This window comes from Balaenoptera physalus (genome assembly GCF_965194825.1).
Source record: "Balaenoptera physalus genome assembly, chromosome: X".
Taxonomy (NCBI): Eukaryota; Metazoa; Chordata; class Mammalia; order Artiodactyla; family Balaenopteridae; genus Balaenoptera; species Balaenoptera physalus.
The window spans coordinates 116,643,987-116,662,795 of NC_138903.1; the positions used below are offsets into that span (position 1 = coordinate 116,643,987).

The 18,809-nt window shown below is 40.1% G+C and overlaps 1 protein-coding gene across 1 annotated transcript in view; it reads right to left on the bottom strand.

Annotated features, from left to right (window-relative positions):
- Positions 1–18,809, bottom strand: part of GPC3 (glypican 3) — a 426,198-nt gene that overhangs the window by 99,244 nt on the left and 308,145 nt on the right. The window contains exon 6 of the mRNA XM_082445345.1: positions 13,448–13,568. Within this exon, the coding sequence (XP_082301471.1) occupies positions 13,448–13,568 (121 nt within the window). The remainder of the gene's footprint in view (positions 1–13,447; positions 13,569–18,809) is intronic.

Below are 18,809 nucleotides of genomic sequence, written 5' to 3' on the forward strand. Positions count from 1 at the left end.
GTACCACCACCTTTTCAGTCTCATCTTTCACTGCCTACATCCTCTTCCACTCTGGCTATTGATGTACTTTCATGTCTTTGTGCCACTGTGCATACCACATTCCTCTGCCAGGAAGATCCTTCCCGCTAACCTCTATCTGTCAAAATTCTCCTCATCTTTCAAAGCTTTAAAGGCTTAAAGGCTACCTATTTTTGAAGTCTTGTCTAATTCCCTTGGTAGAGATTAATCCTTCCCTTCTCTGGGTGAGCAGAGCACTTGGTTTATACTTCTCTCATGACACTTACACTATGCCTTGGATTATAGTTACGTAGGTATGTTTTCATCACCCTCCTTGAAAGCAAGAACTGTGCTTAAGTTATCCCTGTATCCTTGTCCACAGCCCCTACCCTCCAGTACACAGAGCTGCTCAATACTGAGCAAATGAATTCAAATGATGATATATGTATATGTGATAAGTCCGTATAAGGAGGAGGGGTTCTCTATGTCTTTATCAATAGAGCCCACCAAACTCAGCACTACACATAAGGCGAGCATTCAGTAAATAACTGCTAAATAAACAGTGAGGAGATATATATGTATATAAAATATACATATTATATAAATTTCATATATAGATATAAATTTTATTTTACTTTATTTTTTTTCCTGATGAGTTTCATTTTGAAAAGGGGTCAGAGAAGTAGCCATGGTTTAACTGATTTCCAAGAACAAAGGCTATTCAACCAAGTAGAAGCTCAGAGCCGAGCTCCATCTCAGCATCTTATCATGAAACCTGTAGCTTTAACAATAATTTGTACTGTGGGTTATCAGACTGCAATTATTGATCAAGCAATTTGCCACACAATAGCTCAGGGAATGGTATTCTGTAAAAAAGATACGAGCAATAAGAAAACTGCTCCCCACAGGGATACCCTTATCCTACGCTTGGGTCTGGCGGACAAAGGCAGCAGCACCACTGGCTTCTGGTCTGGAGATCCTTCGGCTCTCAACTGCCTTCAAGCATCCATGTGCAGCTATAACGAACTGCCTCTAGCCTGGCTTAATCTTTTGTATTAGCTCATTAGTGAGGCTGGATTCCTTCCCCATTTTCCATGGTATCCCAGGCAGGGACAAAGGCTCAGGCAGCAGGGGGCAGCTTTCCTTTTGCCTGACAACAAGTGGTGGCTGGTCCCAGCCTGTAGCTAACAAATTCCATAGTTCTTTGATGGTAGAGCCCATGGAAGGGGTCTTGTCTGCCTTAGGCTCTGCAATGCAAAATTGAGCTTTGGGAATTTGGGCCTAGGCAGTGTTCCTGGCATTTGTGACATCAGCCTGACAGCCGAAAGTGATGGTGTCTCAAGAAAGCTAGTAGCCCCAAGCCCTGTGAATTCTTTCTGCTCTGTCGGCATGTGAAATACACACACTCACAAACATATTATAATGCCGCTCAAAATCATTCTAAATACCTCCTGCGAGACATCTGCCAATAAGGATATCAGGTCAGCCGGGTTTTAAATATAGGAACCTCTCACCATCTTCAACCAGAGAGCAAGATGCAAAAGGAATGCAGATTAACTTGCCCTGAACTTTATAGCTCTGAAGTCTCTTCACTTGATACCATCCTTCCCATGAAAGGTCCTGGTGGGGCTGAAGATTAAAATGGGACTTCTGGATCATGATCTGTAAAATCTCTAAGCTGTACTCTAAGGATAGCCTGCCTATTTATAGATGCTCCATTTCAGGGCAGAGTTCAATCTTGGGAAAAGCTGAGGAACTTAAACACACACTCCTTCATATATATATGTATATATATGTACATATGAACATATATAGGTATGTATATATGTATATATACTTTTTAAAATTTATCATCTTCATTTTCCATTCAGTTACTTTGAGCCAAACTAAACTTTAAATAGTTCAAAAATCTGTCGAAGATTGGCTAGATATATTTTTCCAAGAACCTTTACGGTTTAGATAATTATGTGCAAAATTCTAAAATCATTTAAACAATAACCCAAACTAGAAAAGTTGTAGTCTCTACATTCCAGAAAGTGATAAATTGAGGCAAAGTGAATCAAGCTACTTAAAAGGTTACTTCTGACTTTCCTTTATGTTAACTCTTCATACTATCATAATATAAAGAAGAAGAGTAGCTTTAATTTATTGTGTTACTACATGCATCATCTCTAACACGTCTACTAACCCTTCAAGATAGATTGCAGTATACCCATTTCACAGATTAGGAGACTTGAGTACAGGGAGGTTAGATAATTTGGCCATTAGCTAGGCAACTACAAAGTGACATATCTGGGCCTTAAACATAGATCTATGTTTGGTTCTAAAGCCTTTGTACTTTCCCCCAAACTAGATTACACAGTGTTGTGCCTCTCAAATTTCTCATTATGACTCTAAATCACATACCAATAAGACTTTACAACCGAAACAGGTAGTACGGGTTTATTAAAAACTCATGTGGAATAGTGAACTTTACAATCCCAAATATTTCTCTAGCTACTTACTTGCATGCCCCTCCCTCCATTCCCCCCACCAATAACGGCCCCAACATCAAAAGAGCGGCTAAGTCATGTTTGTGAATCTACATGTAATACTTCCCATTTCTCCCTGTAACATTTCACTTTGCTAGTTTTCTCTGCCATTCCATCCTACTGAGACATTTTTAGATCCTGATTGTGTTATCTACGTATTAGCTAACCCCATCTAGCTTCATGCCATCACTAAATACTAGAAGTATGCCTTCTCTGTCTGCAGTGAAGTCACTGGTAAAAACTTTAGGCAGTAAAGGTCAAAGCAAACAACTAAAAGCCTCTCTCCAGGCTGACACTGATATGTTAAGAAAACACTCTTTAGGAACGATGGTTAATCAGCTACACATTTACCCAACTATATGATTACTTAGCCAACATTCTGTGTCACTTGTTTAAAAACGATCATAGGAATTTCTATCAAACACTTTGCTGAAATCTCGATATACCATGTCTGCACCACATGCACACACACATAGGTGGAAGTGGCCTGATTTGTTCGGAGTGAGCCCACAGTGGCTCCTAGTAATCATCACGGTGGCTTCGGAACGCTCATGCTCTCCAAGATTCTAGTCCAGAATTCTGGGAAGATGTGACACCAGGCTCCCTGACTTGTGGTTTCCACAGTCCAATTTCCACTTCGTATTAAAGGTGAGGGTAAAAATTTGTGCCTGTCTCCAGTCTTTTGGCTCTTCTTCTACTTGTTGTGATGACTCAAAATTTGCTAATAGTGATACCATGATAATAACCAGAAGAGTCTTCAGTGCCCTGGGATATAACTGATCTGAACTTGGGCCTCATTATCTATGACATACCACAGTGGTAATTCTCTTAGCTTTTTTGGTTTTGTCAACTGCTTACCCATGGTACAGAACAGATATTACCCTGAAAACTGATGAACTAGCAAAATATGTACAGTGAAGAAAATAATATCTAGATCAACTAATTATACAAATAAGATCATACTTTAACTATGTTAGGAAATTATCCAATAAAATGAAGTACATATGAATAATAATGCAATTTTCACCTTGGACATTAATTACAACTCTGCTGGAAATATTCCACTTAATAGCTGCCATGCAAAAGCACTGTGGTTGCTATCTAAGGAAAGCATATAGTTAGGGATACAGAATTGACCCCATTATTATTATTATTATTTTTAATTAATTTATTTTATTTTATTTATTTTTGGCTGTGTTGGGTCTTTGTTGCTGTGCGTGGGCTTCTCATTGTGGTGGCTTCTCTTGTTGCAGAGCACAGGCTCTAGGCGCACGGGCTTCAGTAGTTGTGGCACGTGGGCTTAGTAGTTGTGGCTGGTGGGCTCTAGAGCGCAGGCTCAGTAGTTGTGGCGCATGGGCTTAGTTGCTCCGCAGCATGTGGGATCTTCCCGGACCAGGGCTTGAACCCGTGTCCCCTACATTGGCAGGTGGATTCTTAACCCCTGCGCCACCAGGGAAGCCCGACCCCGTTATTATTATTTTACATTCACTAAGTACTAACACTGAGTCTACACGGAATATGGAAACATCCCTGGTCATATGGCAAATAAGTTTACAGTTGAAGGTTAGGTCTCAAATAACCATGGGCATAAAGGAGTAAGGCCAAACCTTTGGTTGAGCCAGTTAACATGGGGCTGCCATCCAGGGGCAAAAGTATCTGCTCTCTGTAGAGAAGCTAGTTTTATTCCCATTGAACTTTGTCAAAATCCTAATGACATGGGCAAGGAAAACTTAGTTGTGTTGGTCTTCAGCTTCAAAGAAGACGCTTTTGGCTCACTAGTACAAGAATAATGGGCCTTCCGATAGGAACATCACTTCCAATCAGAATAATGTCGCCACCAAGCCGTTCATACTTTCCATGTTGTCTCCATTTTAACTAACAGTTCATTTTAGGAGGTGCCTGATGGGGATTGGAAGGCATTCTGTGACTGCCTTGTGTATTGCAGATACTTAGCACATTCATCGAGTGAATGCTCAAATGAAGAAATGGCTCATATGGGATTAAACCTTTAATATTAGCTTCGAGGGCACCCTGAGATTTTTTATCGTTTTAGCAGTTGAAACCCTTTGTTTAAGTGAAATCTTACTTAGAAGACCCATATGTAAAGCAGATTTTAGACATGCTCTGGTTAAAATAGGAACGGGGGACTCAGAATAACCCCCACAGCACCTCTCCCACATCTCTACTCCCCGTGGAATACGATCTGAATACGCTGCCTAAACAACTGAGCTAACTGGCACAGAAACCCGCTGACTAATATGGTGCTAATTTTGCCATCTGGAAGGAGGGAGAAGGCACTGGATAAATTATTACAGGGTGCCCAGGAAGGTGGAGGAGCTGAGATTCAGAGCATGAGAGTGAAAGGATGACTAATCCTGAATGTGGACAGGGGCCCAAGTCAGACTCTATGAGCGGGTATAAGACCAGGAGCAACAGCTCCTGCTGAATCGGCTTGGTTTTGGTCCAGTGATCCCAGCAGAGAGCCCACCCCCACTCCCAACCCACGTGCAACAACTGCTCACTGGGCTGAATGAGGCAGGAGGCACTGATGTGTACTTGTTATGACCAAACACTAGTTAATAGATATGATAAGAGATAAAAACTTGGCAAATTCATGCCTCGTGCTATACCACTTTTTGTTCCAAAGATGAACGGCTTAAGTAGGGGCTTCTGCTATGATTGGGAGTACTGTATAAGAAAATGTGCTTGCATGTCTGCAAGCATGTTTTGCATTATATGAGAGCCTTTGGAAGCAGAGCAAAGTCACTATACAATATTGATCTGTTCATTTTCCAGTCCCAGCTTTGTCATTTACTAGCAGGATGACTTTGGACAAGTCATTCCACTCTCTTGGCTTTCATTTCCTCATCTATAAAATCAGAGGGTTGGACCCTATGACCTAAAGGCCCCTGCAAACTATAATCCTGTACTTATGTAACCCTGCCCTTTAGCACAGAAACTTGTTAATACTGAATGTGAAAAGTACCTTAAATTAAATCAAAGTTTAGAAATAAATTGAGGGCAGAAAAAGGTTGCGTTCTTTGAATGAACTGATCAATAAAATACTGTATATGAGGGTCTATTCTGTATATGCCACTATGTTGGGTGCTACAGAAGACAAAGAGTTGTATGCAGGATCCCAGACTTAAGGAGCTGACAGTCCAGAGGCAGGATATATATATATTCATAAATATATCTGGGTAAAAGTTGTCTCTGAGTTTCCAAATAGTATTTGAACATACATATACCAATATACTGCTTATAATCCAGGTTTATGGGGGTAGAGAGCAATCATTTGTAACTGCTTATGTTTGCTTTGTTGCATTTGGTCAGTAGGTAGATGTAAATAGAATATGAGACCCTATGGATTTCATAGATATTTTGGAAATACATTTCTAACTTTGTAAACCTGGTAGTCTTTATAATTTGATAGAATTTCCTTTTCATATGTAAAACCTGTCTTCCCATAGCTAACACTTCTAATACTTCCTACTAAAAAAAAAAAAGCTTATGGGGCTTCCCTGGTGGTGCAGTGGTTAAGAATCCGCCTGCCAAAGCAGGGGACAAGGGTTCGAGCCCTGGTCCGGGAAGATCCCACATGCCGCAGAGCAACTAAGCCCGTGCGCCACAACTACTGAGCCTGCGCTCTAGAGTCTGTGAGCCACAACTACTGAGCCCGCGAGCCACAACTACTGAGCCTGCGCTCTAGAGCCCATGAGCCACAACTACTGAGCCCACGTGCCACAACTACGGAAGCCCACGCACCTAGAGCCCGTGCTCCACAACAAGAGAAGCCGCTGCAATGAGAAGCCCGTGCAGCACAACAAAGAGTAGCCCCCACTCGCCGCAACTAGAGAAAGCCCGCGTGCAGCAACGAAGACCCAACGCAGCCATAAATAAATAAATAAATAAAATTTAAAAAAAGTTTATGAAAGAGTACAATACTGCAATGAAAAAGGATCATGTATTTTCCTTCATTGTTAAGTCAAGATCACCACAACACTGCTATCAACAACATTTTGGCCTACCACTCTTGACTCATCTTCCATTTTTGAATAATTTAATTTAATGTGCAAGGACTAAAATACATGACCCAATGTAAGTACCTTTAATCCTGTATATTCTAAATAAAGCAAATAGTTCATTTTCAAGAAACTTAATATGAAATACTTGGGAATTCATCTTGATGCAGTGTTATTAAACTGTACATAGTAATTAAGATATTAAAAACACATGCTCCCCAAAGCCACCAGACACTGTAATTATTTTTCAGGCTATTAAGCAAAATGACAGAAGATTTTTTTTTAATGATAAATGTGTTTTGGAACGCATCAGCTAATTCCCTTTTGTTTCATGAAATCATGTTTAGCTCCACAGAATCTAGGTCTGGTATTTAAAGACCAATTCACATTGTCCTTTTGTAACTCAGAAGTCATTCATTGGCTCTTGTTAACATGCCATTGTATGGAATATTACTCAGCCATAAAGAGAAACGAAATTGAGTTACTTGTAGTGAGGTGGATGGACCTAGAGACTGTCATACAGAGTGAAGTAAGTCAGAAAGAGAAAAACAAATACCGTATGCTAACACATATATATGGAATCTAAAAAAAAAAATGGTTCTGAAGAACCTAGGGGCAAGATGGGAATAAAGACGCAGACATAGACAATGGACTTGAGGACATGGGGAGGGGGAAGGGTAAGCTGGGACGAAGTGAGAGAGTGGCATGGACTTATATATACTACCAAATGTCAAACAGATAGCTAGTGGGAAGCAGCCGCATAGCACAGGGAGATCAGCTTGGTGCTTTGTGACCACCTAGAGGGGTGGGGTAGGGTGGGAGGGAGGGAGACGTAAGAGGGAGGAGATATTGGGGATATATGTATACATATAGCTGATTCACTTTGTTATAAAGCAGAAACTAACACACCATTGTAAAGCAATTATACTCCAATAAAGATGTGAAAGAAAAAAAACAAACATGCCATTGTAGATACTCTGTCTTTCACACACACACACACATTCTGGCTCCATACGGAAATGGCATTTACTAGAGTTCTGCCACACTATTTGTATGTGAAGAAGTGTGACAGACACTGGCACATATTTTCATTTGGAAAGGCCTTTTTTAAAATTTGACTCTCAAAAGGTTTCTCCTTTTGTTTAGAAATTTTAGATCAGTGTTAGCTTTTCTAGCAACCATTGGAGTACGCTAGCATTTTATGACCCTCACTGGTTTTATTGTGAGAAGACTATGGAAAAAGTTACTCAAAGCATTTTCGATCATGCCTGAGATTCATTTAAAGATTTTTAAAAATTACATACTAAGGCATGTCCTGGGTACTTTTCTCACATGTAACAACTTTATTAATTAACTGATTAAAAGTATAACTTTTGGGACTTCTCTGGTGGCGCATTGGTTAAGACTCTGCCTGCCAATGCAGGGGACACGGGTTCAAGCCCTGGTCCAGGAAGATCCCACATGCCGCAGAGCAACCAAGCCCGTGCGCCACAACTACTGAGCCTGCACACCTAGAGCCCGTGCTCCGCAACAACAGAAGCCACCGCAATGAGAAGCCCATGCACCACAATGAAGAACAGCCCGTGCTCACTGCAACTAGAGAAAGCCCGCATGCAGCAACGAAGATCCAACGCAGCCAAAAACAAATAAACAAACAGATAAATAAAGTTATAAAACAAAATGTGTAACTTTCTATTTCAAAAGTCAGTGTCTTTTCCTGACACCAGAGTAATCCGTCAGGCATCTTAAAACATACTTTTCCGGTACTGATGAAGGGGGATGGAAGTGGAGACATTCCACTGTCTGCTCTACATTTAAATTTTTCTTCGACCATTTAAAATCATTTTATGAATTCGAGATAGCTAATCAAAAGTCTGTCTGCTGTCTATAACTCAAACCCAAAGTGCCTCAGTTTCCACACTGTACACTGTGGTGGTCAGTTTTCTAAGACTCTTCCCAACTGAGACTTGGTAAACAACGTGCTTATTCTTTCTTTGCTGCTGATTTTAGAGCTTCAGACCATAGACATTACTATATTAGGGACTTGGAAACCATTAGACAAATTAAGGAGTCTCTGCTCTTTGTACTTCTGCACATCCTTTATATTTGGATCGTGCTAACCATAGCAAGTGTGCCATGGCTTTAAAGATGTTGAAGGAAAGAGCACAGACTGAAATCCATTATCCTGGATTCTAGGTCTAGTTCTACCACTTACTATATGAAGATCACTTAGACTTCCAGTGCCCACAGTTTCTTCATCTGGTAAATCTAGGTAATAATGTCTGCTTCTCAGAGTCATTGTGGAGATCAACTTATGTAATGTACATGAAAGAGCTTTACAAACTGAATTGTGCTATGCAAATTTATGGCAGAATTATTATCATTCCTATGGAGTCACATGGCTAACAAGATGTGAAGACAGGTCACCTATCTGATTCTGGAGGAGGGTGATAAATGCAAAAGTGTTTTTACAGTTTAATGTTTTCATAGCCTAATGAGAACAAGGCAGTAGAACAGAAGAATTGCATGGGGGGAAGGGCAAGTTTAAGTTCCATCTGCCCAGGCTGGAAGACTGGTGGGAAGGGAAGAATCTCTGAAAAGATGAGAGGTTACAAAGTAGAAAGGGGTGACCTGGGAACAGGGTGTTTTAAAAAGAGTGGCAGGGCAGAGAATAAAGTCACAAGACTTGTTCACAAGAGGGTGCTGGGTTAAAGCCTGACCTTGAGCCACAAATCACGGAATCACAAGGCTGGAAGGAATCTTAAGAGGCCACCTCGTCCACACCCCCGCCATTCAGTAGGGCATTTCAACCATCCCAAACAGATGAGACTTTATCCCACTTTGAATGAAAAGCTCTGACACTAAATGAGCAGGTATTGACTGCTGTGGCTTCAACTGTTTACAACAGGCAGGGAAACAATTTCTGGAATTTCATTTGAACCTGAACTGAAACTGAGGAAGAACAATAAACAAGCTAGATTGTCCTTGGGAACAATAACTTCTGTAGCAGTTTAGGTACTGCTAAATTAACACTAACTACATAGCTACTCATAGAGAGAAAATATTACCAACAGAACTGGGTTAGAGGACAAACGGCCCACAGTGTCATGTGGGAAAGAATGTATTGTGATCATTCCTGGTATTTGTGGGGTCTTCTCTCCATGCAGGAGCCCTGGAGCAGGATACTAAGAAAAACAAAATTTGGTTTTTTTAAAGCAATATGGCCCAGCAAATTCCAGGACTGACACTGAAGACTTAAAAGAGTTCAATTTGTCTCCTAACACAAGACGATAAATCCTCACACAAATTAGAAACTGAAAAGGAAGTAAAAAGGGTCCTCATTTCCAATCGTGGGAATGCTACACAAGAACTCTGGCTTGGAAGGAGGAGGGGAGGACATTCCACACCTGCAGGCCTTCCCAGGAAAGAGGCCCAGGCCTGACCCTGAACCCATCCCCTCAAGGTTACACCGTGGCACTGTCAATATGGAAATAATGTTACATTATTCCCTTAGTGAATATATTATTTCCAGTGCGATCAACAGTAACCATAACCTGAAAGGAGGCAGCTGAGAATTTCCATGGACACACATGGGCATACATGCATAGACAGAAGTATCTCCGCATTTATAGTTGTGTACGTTGGAGCATCCTACTGTAGTTTAATAGATGCAGACCAAGTGAGGGGCTTAGGAAAATAACATTACACTCCTGGATTCAGCACTCACTTACATGTGAACTGGGGCAAGTTAACTTGATTCTACCTCCTCATCACTAAAACTTTAGGTCAATTTAGCCAGGCATTCAGTGAATCCAGATGTTTGGCAGTGTACAGGAAACAACATCTGGATGATTAATGGAATTTTCAACTGAACTTACTGGATGTTTTGGCAGCATGCCTGCACAGCCTTTAATGGTTTTCTGCCTCAGTTTCCCTGGCTATAAAAAAGGGACAAACATTATCACGTACCTCGCAGGAGGTAGTGAGGATGAAATAATATCCAAGGGTAACAGTGAGTTCCTGAAAAGCATGATTCTTTGACAGTACTATATCTTATACAATTCCAGGCTGGTTATTTTTTCCAACATGAGCAGTTAGACTTTTAGGACATGAAAGCGTTTTGAAATATAGTTCAGTGCTATACAAATACAACACATTATCATCATCAACATCATCGTCATCCTAACATTCTTCTTTATGACTTCCCTTAAAGTATCTCAATTTCAGATTGAATCATGGCCAAAATATGAACTTTATTGAGGGTCTGAAAGAAGATATGTTTTGGCCATGTAAAGCAACACAGATGAAAAAAAAAAAATCAATGTGGGTGTTTGGAGCCCAACCAATTTAACAGCTCAATTGAAACAGGTAAAACTGGTCTATCAATGAGAATTAATTGGTTGCTCAATGGTATTTGTAAGGGAACCAAAAATGTTCACACATACATCCATGGCAAACGTAATTATAATGGTGACCTTTCCGACACTGACAATATACACCTCCCTACATATGAAGTGGCTTCAGCTTTTGTGGCTGGAAGTTAGTGTAAAGAGAAAGAAGGAAACAATATGGGAGAGAAAAGAGATGCATCGAAGGGATCTTTTTGATCCACCGAAAATTTGGGTGGCAGAATTAGACTGGCAAAAAGTATTGGAATACTGCTCCCTTTCAAACTCACTCAAGTCCTGCCTATAGAGAAAATCCTGAATGTAATAATCATCTTAACTGTGTCACGCACATGTAATTATATATTTGTGTATATATGTAAAAATGTATAATTATATATAAATTTTATATAATGGGATAATATAGATATAGATACACAGATATAATTTCTCATCCTCATAATAACCTTGTAAGGGACTGTTTTGATAACTCTAAGTACTCCAGATGAGAAAACTAAAGCTCAGAGAGCTTGAATGATTTGCCCAAGGTTATATATCTAGTAAGATCCACAGTTGAATTCAGATCCATCTGGATCCAAAGCCCATCTTCTTTTCATGATATTACATGGTCTCCCACAGCATTCATATCAAACATCCAAAGTCTTTACTAAAGGGGCTTGCTATAAATATTTTTAGTGACTATTGGATCATATGGTCTGATGCAGCTTTCCCTTTTTTTCACGGTGGGCATCCAGCCACACGTCTTTCTCTGATATTTCTTATGAAATCCTTCTTACACTAGCCTAGCCCACCTGAGGCCTAAGCAAACCACCCAAAACTGAGGACAGCATCACTGTCTTACAGGATGCCTTTTATTTGTATTTAAGCACTTTCCATGCTTGTGCGTCTCCTCCAAGGAAGCTGTGAAAACAGAAGGTTAGAGTTCTTTTGAATCCTCAAACTCCCTGGTACCTGGCTGAGCACACAGTAGGTGTTCCTTAACGTCTGTTGACCAAAGAGATCTGTTGACAGTATTCTTCATTTAGAATTAGGGGCGCAGTAATGGACCCTGAGATTTTAGCCTCACCAGTGCTTGGGTCTAGCCAGTTGAGTGGAGCCACACAGACACATTTGGTCTGAGATAATTTGGAAATAATTCAGAGGAGAAATACCGCCATCGTCCCCAGGTAAAGCACACCAGTTCAGCAGTGAGTGGTTTACATTGTGCTCTGAACTCTTCAGAGGTGTGTTTTGAAATAATCATACTATATCTAACCAGGCTTTATAGAACTTAGTGAGGTTGTGAGTTCACCAAAAGAAGGATCTGTTATGCAAATACTGCCACTATCCTGTTCTCAGCAGCAGTAACAACTATTTATTACTCAAAAGTGTAGTGACTACTTTCACATGCCATTTGCAGTGAAACACACCACTATTAGAAAGCCCTTCCAAACATTTTCTAAAAACCGCAAAAATTTCACTGCTAAACTTATATTAAAAAATGAAATCATGCCAGCGTTGTCATACAGAAACCTCTGTCCTCGCATAAGGATTTTAGTTTCATTAAGTTCTTCCTAGGCTACAAATAGAAGTCAGTGGTGCCAGCGCCTTCCCACCCATGGACCATGGGGTAGGAACACTGTCACTCTGGTATCTGGTGGCATTTTTGATGGCATTTAAAAAATTGTGGCCACAAAGCAATCACAAGCAGATGGTACAACTGACTTCTATTTGTGTCTTAGTTACTAAACTCCTTCTGAGAGGAAAAACTGTGTACAGGTTAAGGGAATCTGTGGGTGTCTCGGTGCACGGCAGTGAGTCAGAAGTTGGCAAGGGTGCAGTGAAGCTGGTCCTCTCGTATCTTGCTGGTGGCAGTGAAAGCTGATACATCCCCATTGGAGAGTGGTTTGGAAACATGCATTAAAATGCTCATATCCTTTAACCCAATAACCCCAGCATTTTAAGAAAATGATCTAAGATCAGGAGATAGCGCTATGCAGGAAAGGTAGCTTTATTTATAATGGTAAAAATTTGAAGCAATCTGAATGCATAGCCAAAGCAGATTGATTAATTATAATTAATACTTAAAGGAATCTTTTGGGCCACAGAAAATGATTAATATGAAGATATATGGCAACATGAAAAAGTGTTTCCAATGTAGTGTTAATTTTAAGAACGAGAAATCACTTGTATACTTCCAATTATGTAAAAAGTCTGTGTGTGATTTTATGAACAAATATTAAAAAAGAACGTGTAAAAATGAAAACAAAATAGACTAGTTGGGTCGTGAGAAATGCTTTTCCTTCCGTTTTCTCTTATATTACAATATTTTCTTTATAATTTAAAAGTGGGGTGGAAAACAAGGGTCAGAAGTCCTTTTTTAGCAGAGAGACTCTTTGAAGAAAATGAACAATAGCTGCCTCTCCAAAAGCCCAAAAATACAGTTTGAACACTGGGCACCGTCCATCCATCACTTTTTTGTCATTTCCATTTTTGTTGGATATACACATACCTGGTTAATGTGCTTCAGTTTGTCAATAATTTGACTGACCACTGGCTCAGGGCCCTTCATTTTCAGCTCATGGAGGTTGAACTGATTTTTCATTCCATTTCTTGCTGCCTTTTGGCTGTATCTGGGAAACATGAAGGTAAAGAAAAGGTTTGTCACAAGAGAGTTGCAAGCAAAGTGCAAGTTGACTGTATTTGGCACCAATGGTCAAGCTGACCGCAAGCTCTCTTCAGCCTTCCAACCCATGGGATGACTGCATGGTACAAAGGTAGACCGCTCCAGATAGAGTCTATCTGCAGTAGAGAACATTCAACAGTCAACAAGTATTCATTCAACATCCTTTTTTTCTAGGTGTTGCGGATACACCAATGAACAAGACAGACAAGGTCTCTGTCCTTATTGTGCCCTCAGTCTAGTGTACAGTCCAGAAGAGCATGCAGAGTGAGAAGAGCTATGCTAAGGGAGCTGCTGGGTCTTGGCCAGGGAAGCACACAGGAAGGTCCTTAACTCTGAGTATGCTTTCTACTCATTTGAAGAAGAAAGACTCTTGCATGTTCTTTACCTCTTCCTTCTTCTCCACTTCTTCCTCCCATCATTTCCTGCAGGTCTGTGAGCTGGGTTGCTTTTCAGGACGATTTCCTAAGCCATTTGCAGCATAAATTATGCCGGCCAGCTTCTGTCTGTGTTCTCCACGGGAAGACAGAACACCAGCTCAAGGGAAGGTTTTGACGCGCTGCCCCCGGACGAGCCATAGGCTTTCGCTTCAGGACTGAAGTTTCAAGGAATCTACGGACATCCTTACCAATGCGAGAATGGGGATATTTACAGTCCTGGGTAATTCTGCCTTTCAGTGTGGGGCTTTGGCAACTTCGACGGGGACAGTAATTCACTACTGAGGTGGTTTCTTTGCTGCCCCCATGGTTCCAGACCTCTACGCAGAGTTACTCCTCATCTTGCAAAACAAACAAACGCAAAACAGAAACAAGAAACAGATTTCATTTCTTCCTTTATCTTCCATCATGTAGAAAGACCAGAACACTGTTACCAAAGGGGGAAGAGGTTTTTGATCCCTTTTTTGCTTTTTTCTCATCCTGATAATGGAATATTTGCTTAAAGAAATGGAAAAATTTGCAGGTCTTTTGTCCCTACTTTATACATTTTTAAAAAAATTACAATAAAGCAGTCGAATTAAGGGTAAATTCATTTCTTTTACTAATATTTTTAATTACAAAAATAATAGTGCTCATTATAAACAATTCAAATGTACAGAAATAAACAAAGCACACAGCAAAAGTTCTTGTATCATCCTATCCTTCCACGAGAGAACCATGGTTAACAGTTTGATACATATTCTTCTAGGGGTTTCCACATGCATATACTAACATGTAGCTTTAACCAAAACTGGAATCATACTAGTCATATTGATTTGCAACTTATCACTTAATATATATCTTGGATATATTTCCACATCAGAACATAAATAACTGCCTTGTTCTTATTCCTCTGTATGGCTAGATCATAGTTTATTTATCCAATCCCTTACTGATAAACAATTGAGATCTTTCTAATATTTTGCTAATATAAACAATGCTGCAAAGAACATCCTTGCATACCAATCTTTGTACATTTACATTAATATCTATAAAGGACAAGTTTCTAGAATTTAATCAGTTTGTATTTCTAATCCCAAATTATGACATGCAATGAATCATTAATACTACTGTATTTTTGCACAGCATTTTACAAAGCAGTTTTGTATCACTCAGCTTATTTGAGCTTCTCAACCACAGTGTGAGGTGATAGGGCAGACCTCATTATCTCTTTATTACTGAAAATTTCACAACTTCAGAAGATACTGATCTGACTGTGTTAGATGCTCCCTTCCATAATATAATGCATCTGCCAATATTAAGCACAAGCTTTGATGCTACCACGCATGATAGCAGAGGAGGTCAGGAAATCAAGGTCTGACTTTTATAACTGAAAGTCATCTTCTGAGAAGAAAAATATTTTGTAGGAACGTTGAAGAGAACATCTGATTGCATTTCTTCTAAAATGATAGCCTAACACATTCAGCTTACCTAACTTTAAAAGTTAGTGAATACACAGATCACCAACCATCAAATACCAATTGCCTTTGGGGGCTGTATTAAAGAAACGTAAAGCAACATTCTTTGCTTATATATCTGGTGTGAATCGGCTCCCCACTAGCCTCCTTTTTTTGTGTTCATATATAATGCTGTCTGTTTAAATATAATCTCCCTCTTGATGATACTGCCAACTGCATCTCCTTCTTCTTTACATCTACTGATACCTGAAGCAGAGACCCAAGTCACAGGGAAAGACGTAAGGCTCATTATAAATCTTCTGAAATGAACTTCAGGAATGTGTCCCTAGAGACATTTCCCTGGGCTTGTTCCTATCGAAGCCTGCCGGCCACTTTTATGCCCACTCCTACAAAACAAACCTCTTCCTGAAGTTTATTATCCTCATTGGAATACTGTAAAGACATCTGCCAACTTAGTGATTTTGCCCTGTACTCCCTCTTCCAAATCATTTATAACTATTAAGTCAAATTAGTCCCATAGCTGATCCCTTGTGGCCCTACTGTCTATTTTCTGCCATTCAGAAAAATGCCCCTTTAGCTCTATTTTTTTTGTTTCTTACCTCCAAGCCATGGACTTGGTGGTAAGGAGCCAGCACTAAACACTGCTCCCCAATCCCATGGTGACTCAATTTTTTAAAAACAGCTTTGAGTTTAAAAGCTTGCCAAACTTTTTGAAAGTCGAAATAGCATCCACTGTTCTGCTCTATCCATGTGCTATTTAAATCCTCAAAAGACTCTAGTAAATTAAGCATGGTTTCTGGTTACAGAAGTGTTGGGAAGAGCTGGCCTATGGCTTAGCTCTAAAACTTTATTTTATTTACTCCACGAAGCAGTAACCAAAAGTACTGGTTCGATTGATGTCTACAGCTGCTAAAATTTAGTGGCACTATTTTAAAACTATTCAAAAACTCTGATCTTGCCCTATCCCTTTAGGTGTCTCAATATCTCTCCCCCATCCCCAATATCATGTTCTGTTTCTTACCTCTCTACTCCTTCTCCTTAGCCAGACAAAACGTAGAACAGAATCTTAAAAGCCATGAGTGTTAAAATGGAATACTATGCAGACATTAAAAGAACAAGTAGATCTATATGTGTTGATATAGAACCAAATCCAAGATACATTGTAACAAATACAAGTACTGGTTAAGAATGTACAGTGTGATTCTATTTGCGGTAAAAATGGGTCTGCATACGCATTACTCTCATACACTTTATATGTGTTCAAATATACACAGAAAATTTTTAGATGGATCCATAAAAGAATGGTAAAAGTGGTTACTTCCAGAGAGTAAGATTTTGGAGGAAGTTTGACTTTTTTTTCTTTTATGTCCTTCTATGTCTTTTACACTTTAAAATCTTTAAAATAATTTAATTTTTGATGAGCGAAATTTTATATAGTAGTTATTGTTAAGGCAAAAGAAAACAAAATGAAACAACCACAGCAAGAACAAAAAACATCTAGAGACTGTCATACAGAGTGAAGTAAGTCGGAAAGAGAAAAACAAATACCGTATATTAACGCATATATGTGGAACCTAGAAAAATGGTACAGATGAACCGGTTTGCAGGGCAGAAATAGAGACACAGATGTAGAGAACAAACGTATGGACACCAAGGGGGGAAAGCGGCGGGGGGTGTGTGGTGGTGGTGTGATGAATTGGGCGATTGGGATTGACGTGTATACACTGATGTGTATAAAATTGATGACTAATAAGAACCTGCTGTATAAAAAAATAAATAAAATTCAAAAATTCAAAAAAAAAAGAACAAAAAACAAACAAAAGGAAAATAAAAAGTGGGCCTAACTCCTATGCATAGCTCAGGGCCTCTGGGAAATCTTTCTTGTTAATAAGAGTTACGTTGGCCCTCACTAGAGCCCCGGTTTAAAGGTGATTTCTTATGAGAACACATATTTGGGCCAATATACACAATGTCACCCTGGAATTCCTTCACACCTCAGATGGTTACCATCAGGTCACAGATTCTACTTCGTTAGGTTAAACACAGCCTATATGTTTTCTACTCTTCAATGAGGTAACGCTAACCTGTCTATTTCAAAAGGACAGTCAATATATTAGCGAGGATGTGACTAAGAATGTGCATTATTCTGAGTACCCACTCTCAAAACGGAGGCAAAAAAAGCCATTCAAGTTCTTACCCACCTTGCCGGCAGACGCCTAAAGTCCTCTCCTGATGGGACTTGAGGGCCTCCTAGAACCACTCCGACTCGTTCTGAACTGCTGCCCTTGCACCCAAATGTATTGTGGGTACCATGCTGGGTTGCTCGTGCTCCTTTTACGTACATTCATTTGCCAGCCCGCATAGTCTGTGAGCTCTTTGAAGGCAGACGCTTGGTTAGTTCTCTTTTGTACCACCTAAAGCACCTCCTGGTGTTGTAATAACACAAGCTGTCAGTACTGAGTGCTTTCTCTGTGCCAGACACTGTTCCAAGCACCGAGGAAAAAAAACCCCTGCATCACCACACCTAATCCTCCTAATCAACCCGATGAGATAGACAGTATTATTATCAGCCCCTTCTTGCAGATGAGAACGCAGAGGCACAAAGTGAAGCCACTTGCCCAAGGTCACACAGCTAGTCAATAGCAAAGCTGGAGTTTGAACCTTTGAGTCCATGTCCAGCTGCCTCTGTTCTTAACCACTCCGCTGCTATTGCTTCCTGAGAGATAATGCATGCTGACTAAATATTTGACGTTTCCACACCACACTGCCCCATTGTATGAGACAATTAGCCAGCTACTGGTAATGGTCTACAAGCCTTGCAACAGTGCCTGCAACAACTGCTGTCTTTATCTACTCAGCAGATTCCTGGGCTTGCCCTTTAAAAGCCCTTGGGGAGAGCCCTGTGTATGGAGTTTCTTCTCCCAAACAGATATCCAACAGCATCACTATTCAATGAAATATTTGCATTCTTGAAAGATAAGGTATTGAAGTTAGAGAAATAAGTAATACACCACCACCACCGTGCGGCCCTAGACAAACACCAAAGGTGATCTGAAATCTCTAAGGACAATAGGCAAATGAATGCTGGAGAATGTCTCCCAGCCTTGCAGCAATGCAACATATGTGATGTAACCCCAGGGAATTTTAGGTAACATGCACGCTCCGAGCTTCAAGGCCAGAGGGACTCAGTTAGGGGTGTCTCTGGAGAGTTGCATTAATGAATCAATTAATTCAACATTTCATTTCCACTCACTCCCTCTGCGCCACTGGTGTACAATGGTTCATGACAGGCTTCCA